The sequence below is a fragment of the Aegilops tauschii genome, chromosome 4 (genome assembly GCF_002575655.3).
Source record: "Aegilops tauschii subsp. strangulata cultivar AL8/78 chromosome 4, Aet v6.0, whole genome shotgun sequence".
In the NCBI taxonomy this organism is placed as follows: Eukaryota; Viridiplantae; Streptophyta; class Magnoliopsida; order Poales; family Poaceae; genus Aegilops; species Aegilops tauschii.
This window is the reverse complement of record NC_053038.3, coordinates 277216461-277236410: the sequence shown is the minus strand read 5'-3', so window position 1 is coordinate 277236410 and position 19950 is coordinate 277216461. Positions and strand designations below refer to the sequence as shown.

General features: G+C 46.2%; 2 protein-coding genes across 2 annotated transcripts; one reads left to right on the top strand and one right to left on the bottom strand.

Moving 5' to 3' along the window:
- Window positions 1-6874: 6874 nt before the first annotated feature.
- Window positions 6875-12036, bottom strand: LOC109742075 (uncharacterized). The gene is made up of 6 exons (XM_020301155.1): window positions 11907-12036; window positions 11439-11561; window positions 7456-7805; window positions 7154-7208; window positions 6993-7097; window positions 6875-6942 (listed from the first exon to the last, which is right to left on the bottom strand). Exons 1-6 carry the CDS (start codon window positions 12034-12036, stop codon window positions 6875-6877), a joined length of 831 nt encoding a protein of 276 aa, XP_020156744.1.
- Window positions 12037-15508: 3472 nt separating this feature from the next.
- LOC109742081 (probable serine/threonine-protein kinase PBL15) lies at window positions 15509-17282 on the top strand. The gene is made up of 3 exons (XM_020301159.3): window positions 15509-16082; window positions 16186-16458; window positions 16576-17282. Exons 1-3 carry the CDS (start codon window positions 15660-15662, stop codon window positions 17170-17172), a joined length of 1293 nt encoding a protein of 430 aa, XP_020156748.1. The 5' UTR covers window positions 15509-15659; the 3' UTR covers window positions 17173-17282.
- Window positions 17283-19950: the final 2668 nt, after the last annotated feature.

The following is a 19950-nucleotide window of genomic DNA, read 5'->3' as shown; positions in this document are numbered from 1 at the left end:
CCTATCTGCCACACTCACTAGGCGACGGTTCCAAACGCCATCGCGGAAAAGGGTTAAAAAACCGTTTGTATAGCACCTCGCTGTAACAATGTAGATGCATGCTGGATAGCGGTCGATGTGTGGAGTAATAGTAGTAGATGCAGGCAGGAGTCGGTCTACTAATCTTGGACGTGATGTCTATATATTGATCATTTCCTTGGATATCGTCATAATTATTCGATCTTCTATCAATTGCCAACAGTAATTTGTTTACCCACCGTGTGCTATTTCTTGAGAGAAGCCACTAGTAAAATCTATGGCCCCCAGCTCTATTCTTTATCATATTTGCTTTCCGATCTATTATTTGCCAGTTTTATTTCCAGATCTATTATTCCAAAAACCCAAAAATACCTTGCTGCACTTTTTATTTGCATCTTTTACTTCGCGTTTTATCGAGATCTATTTATCCAATCTACCACAAATTTATCTATCTTTTTATCAGGGAGGATCAAATAGTCTCCCATCAACTTGCCAATTTCTAGCGCCGTTACCTACGAGGGATTGACAACCCCACTTATGCGTTGGGTTGCAAGTATTTGTTCTTTGTATGCAGGTACCGTTTACATAGTGTTGCTTGGTTCTCCTACTGGATTGATACCTTGGTTTCATAATTGAGGGAAATGCCTACTGTAGCTGTACTACATCATCCCTTCCTCTTTGGGGAAATACCGACGCAGTTTCAAGCGACACCAAAAGGAATTTCTGGCGTCGTTGCCGGGGAGATATCATCAACATCCATCAGGTTCCTAATCACAAATCACATCTCCTTGAAATTTACATTATTTGCCATTTGCCTCTCATTTTCATCTCCCCCACTTCACAAAAAATTGCCTTTTTATTAGCCTTCTTTTTCGTTCGCCCTTTTCTCGTTCGATCTTTTGTTTGCTTGAACCTGTCATCATGAGTGATTTTTGTATGGTAAAAATAGATGATGGCCTAACTCTTAAAATTGGACGATCTGGTAATCTGGATGCTAAAACTTTTGTTTTGGGGCAAGGGAATGTTATGGGAAAAGAACATATTCAAGAATTTTTTAATTGTGTTGGAAATTTGACTCTTGATGATGCTCCTATACTTAAAAGAACTAAATCTTATGCGGAAGCTATTTCAGCACTAGTTCTGAAACTTGAAAATAGATTTATTTGTACCCATCCTACCTTGCAAAGATTGTTTTATGAGCTACCCGTTATAAAGGATCATAAAGCTAAAAAGTTTGTTACCCTTGTTCTTATGAATGAATTTGATTACATAGTATGGGAAGCTAGGTAAATTTTTGATTTTTATGGTATGAGCCGTGAAACACCGGTGATAGATGAGATCCTTTATAATAGTGATTATATGTTGAGACACTTTCTTGGAAATATTTTTTATGAGAACCTTAAAAAGGAAATCCCCGTTTTAGATATAATCCAAAAGTTTTCAATGATGTTAATCAAAAATATTCTTGGATTGTGGCCTGAAATCAAAGGGGATACGTTGATGGGCAACTTGATAATGCTAAAATTTCTATGGATAATGTTTTTCAAGTTATTTTTTGCAAAACCTCCTGACAAAACACATTTATGGAAAATAAGAAGAAAGATGACAATACTTGAATCTATGCATTATGCCTAGCTAGGGGCATAAAACGATAGCGCTTGTCGGGAGGCAACCCAATGAATAAAAATTATTTTTGCCTTTTTCTTTCTGTTTTTGAGTGTTTGCACAATTATGCTACTGTTATCATTGTGTTTTTCATGTTTTAAGTAGTGTTTGTGCCAAGCAAAGCCTTTAGGATTATGTTTGGTGATAGTTGATTTGATCTTGCTGGCAAACAGAAACTTTTGCGTCCAGTAAAACAATTCTTAAAAATCACAGAAAGCGACAAAGAATTCTGAGTTTTTTACACAAGATTGATATACAAATTTCCTACGTTGTGCTAATTTTTAAGAATTTTTGGAGTTAGATAAGTATGACTAAAATTCTCATCTTTATAGATTTTTCTGTTTTTGACAGATTATGTTTTCTTTGCATTATGTGCTTGTTTTGATAAATCTATGGATTGTATCGGGGGGTATAAGCCATGGTAAAGTTAGAATACAGTATATATAATGCAAAAACATAATATGAATGGGTTTTCAACAGTACTTAAAGCAAAGATTGGTTTTATTATACTAATGGATCTCACGAAGGTTTTGTCAAGTTTTGTGTGATTGAAGTTTTGAAGTTTTGGGTGAGATCTCGTTGGATGAAGGAATAAGGAGTGAAAAGAGCCTAAGCTTGGGGATGCACATGGCACCCCAAGTTAATATTCAAGGAGAACCAAGCAACTAAGCTTGGGGATGCCCTGGAAGGCATCCTGTCTTTCTTTTACAACCATTGTTAATTTTACTTGCAGCTATATTTTTATTCATCACATATCATGAGTTTTTCTTGGAGCGTCATGTATTATATGAGTATTTGCTTGTTTCGCTTTTTAGTTTGTGTCATCTATCCTTGCTGGACACACCTATTTGAGAGAGCCAAAATTATTCTATGATTTGTAGAATTGCTCTTTATGCTTCACTTAAAAAAAATGCTATGATTTGTTAGAATTGCTCTTTATGCTTCACTTAAAAAAATTGAGCTCCGAAATTGCTCTAGTGCTTCGCTTATATCTTTTTGAGCATGGTGTGCATTAATAGTTTTGAAGAAATGCTCTCATACTTCACTTAGATTTATTTGAGAGTTAGCAAATTTTTGAAGAAATTCTCTCATGCTTCACTTATATTATTTTGAGAGATGAAATTGTTTGTGCTCATGTTCTCCACTTAAATTTGTTTGAGCTTATCAAAGGCAATTGCAACATATGAAATTAGTCCCAAAGTGATAGATATTCAAGAAGGATATAATAAAAAAAATTCATGAAGATCATTGGACAAAATAAACTTGATTCTTTGTAATAGTTTTGAGATATGATGGTAGTGATATGTGAGTCATGTTGCTGAGTAATTATTATTTAGTAAGAATATTGGTGTTATGGTTTGTGGTTCCCTATGAAAGCACGAAAGTCAATAGTTATGCAATGAAATTATATCGTACTTGTGGTGCATTATTCGGTGTTAGTTATGCTTAATGCTCGCTTATGTGAATTTTCGTTTCTTGGTTGGTTGCTTCTCAATCTTTTTGCTAACCTTCATTTGTACTAAGTAGAGATACTACTTGTGCATCCAAAATCCTTAAACCCAGTTTTGCCATATGAGTCCACTATACCTACCTATATACGGTATTTCTGTACCTTTCTAAGCAAATTCGTATGTGCCATCTCTAATTTTTCAAAATGAATTTCCTTTTTTTGTGCTTGTACCGCTCATGAAGCGGCAGGGGGTGGCCAATATTTTCCATGCTAGATGTGTTATTCTCAAGATGAGTGTTTATTCACTTACCATTGCACGAGAGTACAGTTGTAATAGGGATGCTGAGTCCTGAAATGAAAAAGAAATTTACTTTATGTTTTCAAATAGTAAATTCCTTGGAAAGTTTTGGTATGGACGGTACCCGTGGATATGTCTAGCCTGGAGTGTGAAAGTATGGTGGAAAAAGGAATAAACTTTATTTTATGTCTGAGAACCACCTATGATATATCTAGCATGGAAAGTGTTGGGAATTACTCGGTCATTTCCGTTGATGGGAAAAGTATGCCTCTCAAAAAATTTATCTCTCAATTTAAGCTTTGAGCTATGGCACCTCTACAAATCCCTACTCCCCTCTATGAAGGGCCTATCTATTTACCTTATGCAATTTTCATTTTTATTTGAGTCTCCATCTTCTCTTATAAAGCACCAACTAGGGAGCAATGTGATCATACTTGAGCATTGGATGTAGCTAATATGCGGTGTGTTTCATGAATGGATCAATGATTGCGCATGATGGGCTAGTGATAACTTTCTTTAGTGTTGATATTTTGAAAGACATAGTTGCTTGTTGATATGCTTGAGTATTGAAATCTTCATGTCAAAACTAGACTATTACATTGAACCATATAAAAGACCAAATGTCCATGATACAAAAGAAAAGAATATGTGATGAACATGTTAGGCAGCATTCCACACACTACAAGAAATATGTCAACTTATGACCCTCACTATTAGTCACTGAAAGGTCATTGATTTTCATTTGCGGCCTTTTTTTGACAAAAAACAGAAGGTCAAAAGCTGGCAGTCGTAAACTAAAATTAACGACCTTCTCTGTGAGAAGGTCGTGGAATTCCACGACCAAAACAAAAGGTCGTTGATTCCATGACCTTCTGTTTTGATCGCTAGCTCTCTGCCCAGGCCACGTCGAATCCGACGTGGCAAGCTGACATGGCAAAATTGCGACCAAATGAAAAGGTCGTTGACAAGAATCAGCCCGGTCCAATTCGACGTTTTACATGGGTCGAGCCCAACAATTCAGCCTTTTTATATATTTTTTTTTTGAAATTTTGGTCGGCTTCACAGGCCAAGCCCAACATTATAGCCTTTTTATTTTGGGTCGTGGCCTTTTTAGTCCATAGATTTTTTTTTGCCCATTATATATTGGAGCTGGTTCCACTACTCAGCCAGGCCTCACATGCCATAATCTCATACATTGGTCCCACACGTCAATTATTTCAACATTGCTCAGATTATTTTGATAAGTGGATCCCACTTGTCAGGTTTCCATTTCACACATTTTTAAATCACTATTTCAAACAAAACAGAACAAACATAATTTGTCAAATAACAGTAAATCTGTTCCGATGTCACAATCTATTACAGTCAAGCGGAACAAACAAATCTCTGGCACGTGAATACAAATAACAGTAAATCCGTTCCAATGTCACAATCTCTACAGTATCACAATGCATCACAGCTTTGCACTTGGCTTCATGGCTTTGCACTTCAAATTTGTCCTAGCTCTCCTGTAAAAGAGTGAACACAAAGGCTACCAGCATTAGTGTACTGCTACTGAGGCCAGAACCAAACAATTGCAATGGCAACACTAATGTAAACAGCAAAGTAGATCTACCCACTAGTACGTTCCAGCCTCACCTTTCCCTTCCTGAATTTGGACACTATCATGCAATACTATAAAGGGCAAATAAAACAACATACTTGCATAGTGAAATGTTTGCTTTTACAGATCTTATAGAATAATTTGTTTATGCCAAAAATGCATCAGTTTGTACAATACTAGAAAGGGCAAATAAAACAACAGACTTGCATACGGCAAATAACACACATTAACATGCTGTTGTTCTACACTTCAACTACCACATTCAAGCTCATGTTAGGCACCACCAACACTAACCTACAGGTACCAGCATGGTATATTGGTACAAGTGCAGGTCATGCAATGAACATCACTGTAATACATTCACCTGAAGAAAAGTACAATACTATTCTACTACTGCGGCCATCCATTCTACTACAGGGGAGTTAATATAACCCAATTATAATAGACGATTATATCACAGCAAAATTAACAAGGTACTGCATCAGCCTTGAAAAAAGGATAGCAATAAGACAATGATATAAAGGAACAACTCAACAATTTACTAACAATAGCCAATGCTTGCAGACACTGGTACTGCAAGGTTAAATGAATCTATCTTTTCAAATGTTCAACCCTGTCAAAAACTCTACAATGGCTTAAATAATGTCGCCACCATCCATTACAAAGAAAGTGGATTACTTGCCGCAACACTAATCCCGCAAGCTGAAAGAGACGTGCAAACCGAAGCCTAACATAGTCAAGTCGGGGACAGGCGGCAATCCCTTATTCGATAAAGAATGCCATGAGCATACATTTAGAGTGTGGGCAAGCATAAAAAAATCCAATATGGATAATAAGTCTAACAGCGATGGTGGGCGTCATCCTTGCCTTGGCTAGTTAAAACTAAGAGCAGCAGAGCAAATATGTGTATTACACAGACAAACAGGGGTGCTGCTGTTGGGTTGCCACATCAAAGAGCCAGGTTTATTACTGCTAAAAAAAATACTTAACGGCCACAACGAATTATTATCAAAGGAATGGCAACAAATCTAAGGGTTTATTTTTGGCAAAATATCCAAGGTTGAGAATGCAAAAATGCAAAAAAACCGATCTACTATAGTTGTTTAACCATCACCACACTAGCATACATGTGTTCAAGAGATCCGTTCAATCAAAGAATTGAAGACAGATAAAAGAAAGAGAAATGTTTCGTTCTGTTAAGAAGTATACTCCAAGCTATATCTGAATTGTGATGAAATGCATAGGTCCAACCGATGACTACACAGCAGTAACTACTTCAGACATTTGCCAGAGAAATGTTCATCTTTTTTATTCTTCAAAGACGTAAAAAGAAATGACTACACAGCACCAACAATAGTAGACTCTCACCCACCTAGAACTAGATCAACCAAGCATCAGTTTTTAAAAGCTCAGTTTAAGATACTTCAACGACGAAAAATCTTAGTAGCATCTCCCTGTAACACCATATGCTCAGTTGACAAACGATTCACATGCAACTCCTCTACATTATATCACACCAACACAGAGAGATGCATCTCTAGATGAGGAGCAAAAACACGTTGATGGCATGCTAGGCATCAGTTTTAAAAAAGCTTGATTTTAGATCATCAGAGACCGGAAAGGCGGCAGCAGTCTAAATGTTTCACATCCTCTTCCCAGTACGACATCATCATCGTCACAGAAATTCCCTAAACAGTCAGCTATCCATGCAGGAACATTAATTATCCTTAGAGCTAGAGGTGCATCTTGAAGGATGCATGTCAACAGCTAGCAAAGTGTAGCATATTGAAGCATGCTTGTCGTGTACCTTCCATTAGAGCAGCAGCCCGTAAGAAGCCCTTCATTGTCTGTCAACAATAGTGGATTCCCTGTAGTAAGCAACAACCAAGACAATGAGAGATTCAGGGCCTGCAGAGAAACAGAGTTCAGACCATAGCAAATAAACATAGATGGATTACCCACCCTGTAGCTGCAGAGACCCAGCAGCAGCAATAGGTAGTAGAAGAAGAGGTCAGAGGCTTCCATAGCAACGACAGCTCCTTCCGAGCGGAGCAAGCACTCCCCTGATTGCATGCACAACATATGGTGTCAGAAATGAGCAAGGAGCTAAATAAAATACTTGCAGGAATAGACACACAGAAGCAGACCTTCATGCAATCCTCATTATGCAGAAACTACGGTAGCAGGTGGCATTCAGGATCAAAAGCATACAACTACAACAAAGCAGGGCATAATTCAGTTATAATCTGCACGACTGAAACTGCTCAAATTTTGGTCCTAATCTGCAGGTATGTAGCACGCATGAGTGACCACAGAGCATACGACCACAGTAAAACAGGGGAGCAATTCAGTTCTAGTAGATCAGATCTTGAACAAGAGCTACTCCTACTCTGGACTGGAGTGGCAAATGCAGGGACGAACCTGTTGAGCAGCGAGGCGCGCGAGGGAGGCGGGGATCTGGCCAGAGAAGGCGTTGTCGCGGAGCTTGAGCGAGATGAGGAAGCGGCAGTTGGCGAGCTCGGAGGGGACCGGGCCGGTGAGGCCGTTGCCGCAGAGGTCGAGGTTGACGACGAAGGGGATCCAGTCGCAGAGCGCGGGGGGTATCTGGCCCTCGAGCGCGTTGGAGGAGAGGTCAACCGTGTTGACGGAGCGGCAGTACTGGAGCGCGGGCGGGATTCTGCCCTGGAGGCCGAAGCCGGAGAGGGAGACGGCGAGGATGCGCGACTCCTGCGGGTTCCAGCAGGAGAACGCCGGAGAAGTCGCAGACAGCACTGTGACGCCCCCAATTCAATCGTACACTAATCATGCACGCAAATGTGTACGATCAAGATTAGGGACTCACGGGAAGATATCACAACACAACTCTACAACATAAATAAGTCATACAAGCATCATAATACAAGCCAGGGGCCTCGAGGGCTCGAATACAAGTGCCCGATCATAGACGAGTCAGCGAAAGCAACAATATCTGAGTACAGACATAAGTTAAACAAGTTTGCCTTAAGAAGGCTAGCACAAAAGTAGCAACGATCGACAAGGCAAGGCCTCCTGCCTGGGACCTCCTAACTACTCCTCGAAGCCGAACTCCATGTAGAATCATCCTCGGGATCTCTAGCTCCTGGACTCCAGCATCTGGTTGCGACAACCAGGTATAGAAAGGGGAAAAGAGGGAGAAAAGCAACCGTGAGTACTCATCCAAAGAACTCGCAAGCAAGGAACTACACTACATATGCATGGGTATATGTGTAAAGGGCCATATCGGTGGACATGCAGAATGCCAGAATAAGAGGGGGATAGCTAATCCTGTCGAAGACTACGCTTCTGGCCACCTCCATCTTGCAGCATGTAGAAGAGAGTAGATGGTAAGTTCACCAAGAAGCATCGCATAGCATAATCCTACCCGGCGATCCCCTCCTCATCGCCCTGTTAGAGAGCGATCACTGGGTTGTATCTGGCACTTGGAAGGGTGTGTTTTTATTAAGTATCCGGTTCTAGTTGTCATAAGGTCAAGGTACAACTCCGGGTCATCCTTTTACCGACGGACACGGCTATTCGAATAGATAAACTTCCCTGCAGGGGTGCACCACATAACCCAACACGCTCGATCTCATTTGGCCGGACACACTTTCCTGGGTCATGCCCGGCCTCGGAAGATCAACACGTCGCAGCCCCACCTAGGCTCAACAGAGAGGTCAGCACGCCGGTCTAAATCCTATGCGCGTAGGGGTCTGGGCCCATCGCCCATTGCACACCTGCACGTTGCGAGGGCGGCCGGAAGCAGACCTAGCCTAGCAGGCGTTCCAGTCCAATCCGGCGCGCGCCGCTCAGTCGCTGACGTCACGAAGGCTTCGGCTGATACCACAACGTCGAGTGCCCATAACTGTTCCCGCGTAGTTGGTTAGTGTGTATAGGCCAGTGGCCAGACTCAGATCAAATACCAAGATCTCGTTAAGCGTGTTAATTGAAGTATCCGTGAACGCGGACCAGGGCCAGGCCCACCTCTCTCCTAGGTGGTCTCAACCTGCCCTGTCACTCCGCCACAAATAACAGTCGGGGGCCGTCGGGAACCCAGGCCCACCTCTACCGGGATGGAGCCACCTGTCCTTTCAGCCCCCTCATTAGAATCACTTGCGGGTACTCAACGAGCCGACCCGACTTTAGTCACCACATGTGTCATGTATATAAAGTATATAGTATATACCCGTGATCACCTCCCGAAGTGATCACGGCCCAGTAGTATAGCATGGCAGACGGACCAGAGTGTAGGGCCACTAATGGAACACTAGCATCCTATACTAAGCAGTAGGATAGCAGGTAAGGGTAACAACTGTAGCAACAATGACAGGCTATGCAGCAGAATAGGATTAACCGAAAGCAGTAACATGCTACACTACTCTAATGCAAGCTGTATAGAGAAGAATAGGCGATATCTGGTGATCAAGGGGAGGGGCTTGCCTGGAAGCTTGTTGTACAGGGAGAAGGGTCGTCGGTGACGTAGTCGTACTCGGTGGCATCAGCGCCGGTCTCGGGGTCTACCGGAGAAGAAGAGGGGGGAAGAAACAATAAATACGGAGCAAACAAAGCATCACAAAACATAACGATGCAATATGCGGTGCTAGGTATGCCCTAACGCGGTAGTAAGTGATACCGGCGAAGGAGGGAAACATCCGGGAAAGTATTCCCGGTGTTTCGCGTTTTCGGACAGATGAACCGGAGGGGGAAAGTTGCGTCTTTGCTATGCTAGGGATGTGTGGCAGATGAACGGGCTACGTATTCGGATTCGTCTCGTCGTTCTGAGCAACTTTCATGTACAAAGTTTTTCCATCCGAGTTACGGATTAAAAGATATGATTTTCAAAAGAATTTATTAATTTCTGGAATTTAATTAATTATTTAATGTAATTCGAAATTGGATTTATGACATCAGCATGATGTCATGCTGACGTCAACAGTCAACAGGGGTTGACTGGTCAACCTGACAAGGGGGTCCCACTGGTCAGTGACACATATTAATTAAACATATTAATTAACCTAATTAGGATTAATTAGGGGTGGGCCCCACTGTCATTAACTGATTAATTAATTAACTAACAGCTTAATTAGTTTAGTTATTTGATAAATTAGACATAATTAATTAAGTTAATTAATTTACTTAATTAATTAATTAATTAATTAATTAATATTTTTACTTATTATTATTATTTAAATTCTTTTTTTGTTATTAAACGTTCTGGAGTGTGGGCCCCATGTCATAGGCACAGGGGCCATGGCGGGCGTGGGGCGTGCGGGCGCCCGCCCAGGCCAGTGGAGGCGTCGGGCGCCGGCGGCTGCAGCGAGGTGCGCCGGGCAGGAGGCGGCAGTGGGGAACGGCCACGAGTGGAGCGGTTGGGGCGGCGGCCATGGTGGAGCAGGGAGGCAGCGGGACGGTGTAGGATGGCGGCGGCCGTGAGCGGGCGCCGGAGCGCGTGCGGCGAGGGGCGCGACCGTGCTCGACCGCAAGGCAGAGATGGGGCGGAGGCGAGCGGACTGCACGGGCGCGAGGTGGACGAGCGCAGTGACTGCGGACGAAAGGAAGGGGAGGCGGAGGCCGAGGGCCTCACCGGCGTTTGCAGGGGCACATGGGCGTCGAGGCTCGGGGCGACCTGTGGGGAGGAGGACGGGGACGATCGACGGAGACGGGGAGGCGGTCCGGGTCACCGGCGTCGAGTGCGGCAGGGCGACGGAGTCGAGGGCGCGGCGCCGGAACGACGGCCTCGACTCGGGAGGAGGAGGAGGTGAGAAGGCGAGGCAACGGGGTCGAGGTGGCGACGGCGTAGGGCGACGGGGCACCGGCGAGCGCGTCGAGTGGCGGGGACGAGGCGGCGATGGACGTCGACGGGCGATCCGGGCGGCGGCCTCGTCCTGCGATCCCGATCCAATCGGGGGAGAGAGGGGGGAGATATTTCGGGGGGAGTGGGGTGTCGGTGGGGGGTACGGGGTACGGGAGTGGGGGATAGGGGGAGTGGCGGGCGGTTGGTCCGGTTGGGCCGGTGGCCTGCTGGGCCTGAGCCCAGTGGGAGGGGTGTTAGCCCTTTTGTTTTTGTTTTTGTTTTTGTTTTTTTTTTTTGCTAGTTTGTTTTTCTCTTTTGTATTTTCTTTCTTTTGTTTATTTTCTTTTCTGTTTTATTTCATTTTAAATCATTTAGGAATTTTATAAAAATGTGTTTATTACACCATATTTACATATGCAAAATATGGCACCTCCCGAACAATTTTGTTTTAACTTTTGAAAAGTTTGACGTCTGACATTTATTTAAACTTTTGAATTTGAGAAGTTTTTGATCCAATGCGAGATTAGCAACAGTAACCGGGGTGACGTGGCATCGTTAACGTGGGATTACTGTAGCATGATTATCCGGGCGTCACAGGCACCCGCCGAGGTGTTGCTAGTCCAGGACGAGAGGTGGCCCTCGGGGTCCTTGAGGTCGCTTTTGACGTCGCGGAGGCACTTGGCGTCGTCCTCCTGCAGCAGAGTCGGACTGAGCGGCCCTGAGTAGCACAAGGAAGAATTGAGAGGAGGGAGCTCGGGGACCAGCAGAGGCACGTCCATCTTGTCCCCCCGAGTTCCAGCGACGATTGATCTTGGTGAGGCCCGGATCTGGACCCCTCCTCCGGCACGGCACGGCCCGGGCGAGCGGCTTCAGAGGGCACCGACCGCACGGCCGCGTCGTCGTCGTCGTCGACCACACAACAACGGAAGAAGCAGACGGAGCCGTGATCTACTACTAGGCTGTGCACCTGCGCGCATGCATTAGGGAGGGGAGGAAGGAAACCGCATCAGCAAAATCAAACCAAGCAACAGAGAGAGACCAGGAGGAAGAGAGAGAGGCGGACCTTGCATGGCGTCGATCACGGTGAGGGAGGTGGCGAGCAGCGCGAGGAGGCGGCGGCTGTGCTCCCCGTCCTCGGCCTGGTAGAACACGCCCACGATCTTCCCCAGATCCGTCCCCGCGGTGGAGTCCATGGCGGCAGCGCGTGCTGGGCCTGGGCATTGGGTCAATGGGATCGAGGCATGCGGGCATGGAGGGAGGAGGATTCGTCAAGGGACCGAGCCCTTCCTCGCCATCGTCTCCGGCCGCCGTGGGGTGCGGGGTTGAGGCCCGCACGGTGGTGGCACCCTGATCCGGCGACGCAGGAGGCCATGGTGTCGGGTGATACGGGCGATGCAGGGACGCGGCACCGCACTCAGGAGATTGGGTTGGGGATTGGGTTTGGGCGGCGACGGAGAGATCTGGATCGGGGAGAGACAGGCGGCGGCGGGAGAGGGGGAGAGGGGGATTGGGTTGCTGCTAGGGTTTGGGTTGGGTCGCTATGACCCGAGAGGTGAATGATAGACGTTGGATCCTTCGGATGCGGACGGTTCACATCGACTATAGTGGGGTGATCCGTGAGAAGAGCCCTGATTGGTTCAGAAATTTTGTGATTTAAAATAGTTTGTAAGTACTAAAACTAGGGGAATTTTGTGAAGCAACTATCAAAATATTTTGCAAAATGGCACAACCAAATTTTTCACTTAAGTTAGACCCCATTTTATGGATGATCACCGATTTCCATGCATTTTTTATCTTTATATATATTATTAATCATTTTTCTTGTGGCAAAAATGGTTTTTTTGAAGAACCTACCAAATAATTGTTGCAAAATTGGACCAAATCATTTTTATAAAATACTAGGCCATATTTAATGCACAATTGACCAAATGGTTGGGTGTAAAAAGTTTTGATCCACCTCCCGTGAAAAAGACAAATTTTCGCTGATTCAGCTGGAAGCGGGTCAAATTTGAACTGCAGTTGCCTCATAGTTTGCTATTTATTTTTTCCAAAAATCATTTCTAGGTACATAAGTACCTATTTAATCAGAGAAACACCAAAAAATTCCAAGATTCAACCACTAGCTAGGAACGGTCATTCCCGCCGTTTTGACCGCATTTTGAAACACGCATAAAAAATCAAAAAATTAGGAAACCTTCGCGTTGTGTCATTATATGTGGCCAAGTTCCCAGGAAAAATAACAAACTTGTAATACGGCAATTATTTTAAAAAAAGTGTTCAGAAACGAGCTATCACGAGTGGAGATCAATGGCTTTCAAGCCAAATGATCAATCTTATGACCACATTCATGGCATAGTTTGTTCAAATGATCTCATATTGTACACAAGGGTGCATATTGGAATGGCAAACAATGTTGCCTAAGGAAGTTTTCATTTTCTTTGGACGAAAAAACCATTTTCCATTTTTCGAGTGCCCAAAAGAATGATAATCTGGCCGCTGCCATGCTCACTATAACCGAATCTGCTATCCCCGGTCAGGCAACCATAACCTCACCCATGCCCATGTACCTCACCGGCACAAAACCTCACCCATACTATGCCCACGGGCTCGAAATCCAACCCATACCCAAACCCACCGGGTACCCATACAGGGTGGGTACCCATCGGACAACTCGACAATATGAGATATTGTACAATCAACAATGGCAAATTAAGTAGACAGTGATTTTAATTCACAGTTGACAAGCTCACAATCACAACCCCATATAAATAGCATGACTATGTTCGCAAAAATGGTAACCTGACCATAGTAAATAACATGTTTACATGTGTAACCAAGGGGAAAATAGCAACCGAAAATTATTTAAAACAAAGTACAGCTCCAAGTCTCCAAACATGATTTTAGTAAATAACAAGTGCACTGTCCACACAACCGCCAACCAGTAGCTCCAAGTCTTCATTCTCGACTGATGACTGAAGTAGGTTCGTCCTACACGCGGTACAGACCAAAAGAACATGATTTAATTAATTACACAGAGAATCTTACAATTTAAGCGAAAAATATCTGAAGTGCAAACAACAAGGTTGTAATTTTTTTACCATTTGTTCTTCGTCATCCTCTAGAACACTCTGAAATTCTGCAAAGTGAGTGGAATTCCAATCACCTAATGTCTAACCAACAATTATTATATAAATAACAAGGTATTTGCACAATAAAAATAGGAGGCAAGTACAAATGTTGAGTACCTAACAGATCCGTATGAGACCAGTCTTGCGTACACTTGAGAGCTTCTGAAACATTAGGAGTAAGACTTGAGATTCAGACGCTGGAGTGACTTGAGATTCAGACGCTCCATCTTGAGAAGCCAGTGAACCTTTCCTTATCACAGCTGAGCCTTGTGCTCCATCTTGAGAAGCCATTGAGCCGTACATAATACACAACAAAAAAGTTTAAGAATTGTACAGAAAATAGTATTCAATTTTAGTAAAAGTGAACCAAATACGTAGAATGTAAAACTCGAATTATGGTGATCCCACAGCAGTCTTAACAATCATAGGTACCAAACCAGTCACTAATTAATTTTCTTTCGAGCAAACATGCAACACCTGAATCTTAATTGAAGATGATAGTAATCGATTATTAACCAAACATGCACCCATGGATAGATCCACGTACTTGCATACAGTAGTAGGAATAAGATCCCTCAAAAAGTAGTACATGAATACGAATCTGTACTACTACGTATTGATATTACAGGAATATAAGCAAGAATCATGCCTTGAATGAAGCCTGGTCCTTGATGTGGCCATGCTCTCCGCCATGGTACATGCTCCCAGCCTGCCTTGCTGGTGTGGTCTGCCTTGTCGTCGCTGAACCCTTTACCTCGCTTGCCGTCGCAGCCGTTAACTCCTTCGTGACCGTGGATGGTGACCTATGGGGGGTATCTATAGATGGCTGGCAATCAGAGGAGGATTCGAGGAGACGATGAGAGGAGAATGAGATTAGGAGAACATACGGTGGACTACTGGAATAATTTATGGTGGGTAATTTACTTTCCACTTTTTAATAAAAATTATATGGTGGGATAAGGAAAGTTAAGATTTTTGTCATAATTTTTTTGTGATTTGGGAAGCGTGGCCCACAACCACGCTTGATTTTGTTAGAAAATCAGTAAGACGGAGATCTTTATTCCAAGAAGGAAAGAATCGTACGTAATGAGGAAATACCATTGCCAAGTTGGAAAAACGAAAGGAAGAGTTATGGGCTGATTCGGTTTTTAATGCGAAGGGTGGTGGGATGTGAGACGAAAAATAAATCAGACAAAAATAAACCAGAGAAAAAAAACCGTGAAGGCTATTCTATCAACTGAGACATTAGAAGTAGAGATTTTATTTCAGGTGTGATCGATCTACGATTAGTTTAATATGGATGGTAAGTACTACACTACTAGGCTAGTATGGTTTGGGAGAAAAAAGACGCATGCAAAAGGCGAAGCTGGGGATGCCATAAGCACATGCATGCATGCACTGCACTGGACCAAAGGAAAGGATAGAGGGAGTGGTTCGATCGGGCAGTTGGGTTGTGTGTTGGATCGGTTGGCTTCGCACTCCCTTTTGGCCCAATCGCCCGTCGCCATTGCTATATCATCCCTACCACGCCGTGTTTTCCCCCAACACTCACAACCACTACAAACCTGCTGCACCAACTGCTCCGTCTCCACCACCTCTACCTCTAGCTCGCCCTTACTCCTTTCCTTTTCCACGCCCTCGCCAACAATCCAAGCTACACTAGTACCTAACCAAGTGCAGAGAGGAGGATGCCGAGGCCATGGAGACCGGTGCTGGCGTCGGCAACCAAGTGCTGCAGCTCCGAGGACGCCGTGGTGGCCGGGGACGGGCTCACGCGCTGCCGCCCGGCACGCTCCGAGTTCTCGCGCCGTCTCGCCTCCTTCCGCCGCCTTTCCTCCATGACCAACAGCCCCGCCACGCCCAGGGACGGCAAGGACGACGAGGCCGCGGGGGAGATGGGCGTGGGCCCCATGCAGCTGCACTCCTTCAGCCTCAACGAGCTCCGCAGCGTCACGCACGACTTCTCCAGCGGCTACCTACTCGGGGAGGGCGGATTCGGCACCGTCCACAAGGGCTTCGTCGACGCCGGCATGCGGCCCGGCCTTGAGCCCCAGCCCGTCGCCGTCAAGCAGCTCGACATCGCCGGCCACCAGGGCCACAGGGAGTGGCTGGTAATATAATCCTTGCCCGCTGTTACGTACGGTTGTCAGATTCCTTACCAACCCTAACTAACTACTCCAGTAGTAATTTGATTGCATGGGGATGGGGTTGCAGGCCGAGGTGATCTTCCTTGGGCAGTTCCGGGACCAGCACCTGGTGAAGCTACTTGGGTACTGCTGCGAGGACGAGGAGCGCCTCCTCGTCTACGAGTTCATGCCGCGCGGCAGCCTCGAGAACCACCTCTTCAAAAGGATATCCGCGACGCTACCGTGGGGCACCAGGCTCAAGGTCGCCATCGGCGCCGCCAAGGGCCTCGCCTTCCTCCATGGCGCCAAACAGCCCGTCATCTACCGGGATTTCAAGGCGTCCAACATCCTCCTCGACTCGGTACGTTCCTTCCTTCACGAAGTGGCATGCATCATCGAATTGGATCGATCTACCGGTCCGGCAGTCTCCTAATTAACGTTGTGTGTATAACTGATCGTCGACCGGTGGAATTAACAGGAATTCACGGCGAAGCTGTCAGACTTCGGACTGGCCAAGATGGGCCCCGAGGGGGAGGACACGCACGTCACCACCCGCGTGATGGGCACCCACGGCTACGCGGCGCCCGAGTACGTGCAGACGGGCCACCTCACAATGAAGAGCGACGTGTACAGCTTCGGTGTGGTGCTGCTGGAGCTCCTCACGGGCCGCCGGGCCATGGAGCACGTCCGCGGCCGGAGCGCGCACGCTGAGCAGACCATCAAGCTCGTGGAGTGGACCCGGCCCTACCTCGCCAGCAGCCGCCGCCTCCGCTGCATCATGGACCCTAAGCTGGCGGGGCACTACTCCGTCAAAGGCACACGCGCGGTGGCGCACCTGGCGGTGCAGTGCACCAGCGCGCAGCCCCGGGACAGGCCAAGCATGGCCGCCGTGGTCGAGGCGCTCGAGCGGCTGGAGGGGCTCAAGGACATGGCCGTCAGCATCGGGCTTTGGCCCACCGCGCCCGTGGCCGGGAGGAACGCGCTCTCCGCCAAATTTCGGGCCGAGATGAAGGGTGCCGGCACCGGCAACGGCGCCGTCTTGAGGCGCAGAAGCGCGTCCGCCAAGCTGCCGTGATCGGCTTGCCACGTCCACCTACCTGCCACGATGTAACACCCCGCATGTAACTTGCCATATTTGTAACTCCGACTCTTGCCATTTTCGGCTATGTGATATGTTTTTCCCTCCGTTGTCGGGTTTTGTTTTTCGTTTTGTATTTTGTCATGTCATGCATTTTCTTATCATGTCATCATGTGCATTGCATTTGCATACGTGTTCGACTCATGCATCCGAGCATTTTCCCCGTTGTCCGTTTTGCAATCCGGCGCTCCTATCTCCTCCGGTGCACCCCTCTTGTTTTCTTTCGTGTGCGTGTGTCAAACTTTCCCGGAATGGACCGAGGCTTGTCATGTGGCCCTAGTATACCACCCGGAAACTACCGGTCAAGTTTCGTTCCATTCGGAGGTCGTTTGGTACTCCAACGGTTAACCGGGCATTCGCAAAGTTCATTTGAGTGTCCAGCAAAAACCCCCTCCAAAACCAGCCCAAAACCCACCAAACTCTCTTCATGCTCTAGGTCGTTCGATCACGATCGTGTGGGCGAAAACCGCACCTCATTTGGAGTCTCCTAGCTCCCTCTACCTATAAATATGTGGACATCCCGAATTACAACCGCAGTCTAACCCTAGCCCTCGTCCCATTCCGCCGCCGGACACGTCCGGGCGGAGCCGGACACGTCCAACTGCCCCGCCGCCGCCACGTGTCGCCGCCGGGCCCTCCCGCCGCCGCCGGCCCGCAGGCCCGTCCCCGGCCCCCGCCGCCCGAGCCCGCTCCTCCGCCGCCGGATCCCGCCCGCGCCACCGGCCGCCGCCGCCGCCACCGGCCCCGCACCGCTCGCCGCCGGCCGGCGCCCCTCCCTCCGGCCGCCGCCGCCAGATTCTTAACATGATTTGCAATCTTGCCAAGCTTATTGTAGTTGATCCATACATACTATGCATTTGTTCTTGCCATGGATAGCTTCATAAACATGTCATCTTGTTGTAGGTATGCTTGGTTTGTCATGCATTGCTCTGTAGTGAGTGCATCAAGCTCACAAAGAGGCCTACATATTAATATTTCTGCCATGCTCTGTTTTCTGCTATGTCTGAAACCTGATAACGAAACTTGCTATGTTTACATGCTTGCCATCATATCTTCTGGTCCTTTTTGGCTTATGGTCAGTAAGGGAGTTTTGTCATGTGCATTTAGTAGAACACTACCATGCCTTGTTTTGCTATGTTAAGTTCCTGTAGCATGTTGATTTCGTGCTCTGAACATTGCTACCTGATGCTGATTTCTGCCATGTCCAGTTTTTCACAAAGCCTGTGAACCTGTAATCTTTTGCACTTTTGCCATGCTTGTTTGAGCTTGATATGTTGTGAACTAGCCGTAGCTCAGTGTTCATCTTTTGTCAAGCATCTCCTGTAGATTACTTCCATGTGCTTTGTTGCTATGTTGGGGTGCCGTAGCATTGTTACTTGTTGTATTTTAAGTGCTATCTTGCTGTTTATCGCAGATTAGTGTCATTCTTGTTTTGCTTGCCATTTGCAAACCGTGCATCCGATTCCGGTGATCTTTATATCGATTTCGACCGAAATCACCTCATCTTTCCAGTGGCATGCTTGGTTTGCCAAGTTACTGCCATGTTCATCATTTTCCTCCCGGAGCACGCATATGCATCGCATATCATATCTGGCATATCATACATGTTTTGCATCATGTTGCTTGCGCATTTCTCGTTGTTGATTGTGGTTCCGTTTGTTTGTGTTCTTGTCTTGGGTAGAGCCGGGAGACGAGTTCGTGAACGAGGAACCTGTCGAGTACGCTTACGAGGATCAAGCTTTCGACAACTCTGAGAATCTTGCAGGCAAGATGACCACCCCTCGAAATCACTTCTATCTTTGCTATGCTAGTTGTTCGCTCTATTGCCATGCTCGCTACCTATCACTTGCTTTATCATGTCTCCCATTTTAGCCATGTCAGCCCTAACCATCCTTTCCTAGCAAACCGTTGTTTGGCTATGTTACCGCTTTTGCTCAGCCCTTCTTATAGCGTTGCTAGTTGCAGGTGAAGTTGAAGTTTGTTCCATGTCGGAACATGGATATGTTGGGATATCACAATATCTCTTATTTAATTAATGCATCTATATATATTTGGTAAAGGGTGGAAGGCTCGGCCTTATGCCTGGCGTTTTGTTCCACTCTTGCCGCCCTAGAGTACTGTTATACCGGGATTATGTTCCTTGAGTTTGTGTTCCTTACGCGGTCGGGTGATTTATGGGACCCCCTTGACAGTTCGCCTTGAATAAAACTCCTCCAGCAAGGCCCAACTTTGGTTTTACCATTTGCCGCCTAAGCCTTTTTCCCCCGGGTTTTCGCGAGCCCGAGGGTCATCTTATTTTAAACCCCCCCGGGCCAGTGCTCCTTCGAGTGTTAGTCCGAACTAAGCAGACTGCGGGGCCCCCTCCTGGAAACTCGAGGTCTGGTTTTACTCGTAGGATGTCTCATCCGGTGTGCCCTGAGAACGAGATATGTGCAGCTCCTATCGGGATTTGTCGGCACATTCGGGTGGCTTTGCTGGTCTTGTTTTACCATTGTCGAGATGTCTTGTAAACCGGGATTCCGAGACTGATCGGGTCTTTCCGGGAGAAGGTTTATCCTTTGTTGACCGTGAGAGCTTATGATGGGCTAAGTTGGGACACCCCTGCAGGGTATTATCTTTCGAAAACCGTGCCCGCGGTTATGAGGCAGATGGGAATTTGTTAATGTCCGGTTGTAGATAACTTGCCACTTGACCCAATTAAAATACATCAACTGC

Bases quoted from the DNA above. Each gene is read 5' to 3' on its own strand.
- LOC109742075 (XM_020301155.1), bottom strand. From the start codon at position 12,036: ATGGACTCCACCGCGGGGACGGATCTGGGGAAGATCGTGGGCGTGTTC. The intron at 11,562-11,906 runs GTCCGCCTCTCT...TGTGCTACTCAG, and splicing joins CGTGATCGACGCCATGCAAG to GGCCGCTCAGTCCGACTCTG. The intron at 7,209-7,455 runs GTTCGTCCCTGC...CTGCTACCGTAG, and splicing joins CGCGCCTCGCTGCTCAACAG to TTTCTGCATAATGAGGATTG.
- LOC109742081 (XM_020301159.3), top strand. From the start codon at position 15,660: ATGCCGAGGCCATGGAGACCGGTGCTGGCGTCGGCAACCAAGTGCTGC. The intron at 16,083-16,185 runs GTAATATAATCC...ATGGGGTTGCAG, and splicing joins AGGGCCACAGGGAGTGGCTG to GCCGAGGTGATCTTCCTTGG. The intron at 16,459-16,575 runs GTACGTTCCTTC...TGGAATTAACAG, and splicing joins CCAACATCCTCCTCGACTCG to GAATTCACGGCGAAGCTGTC.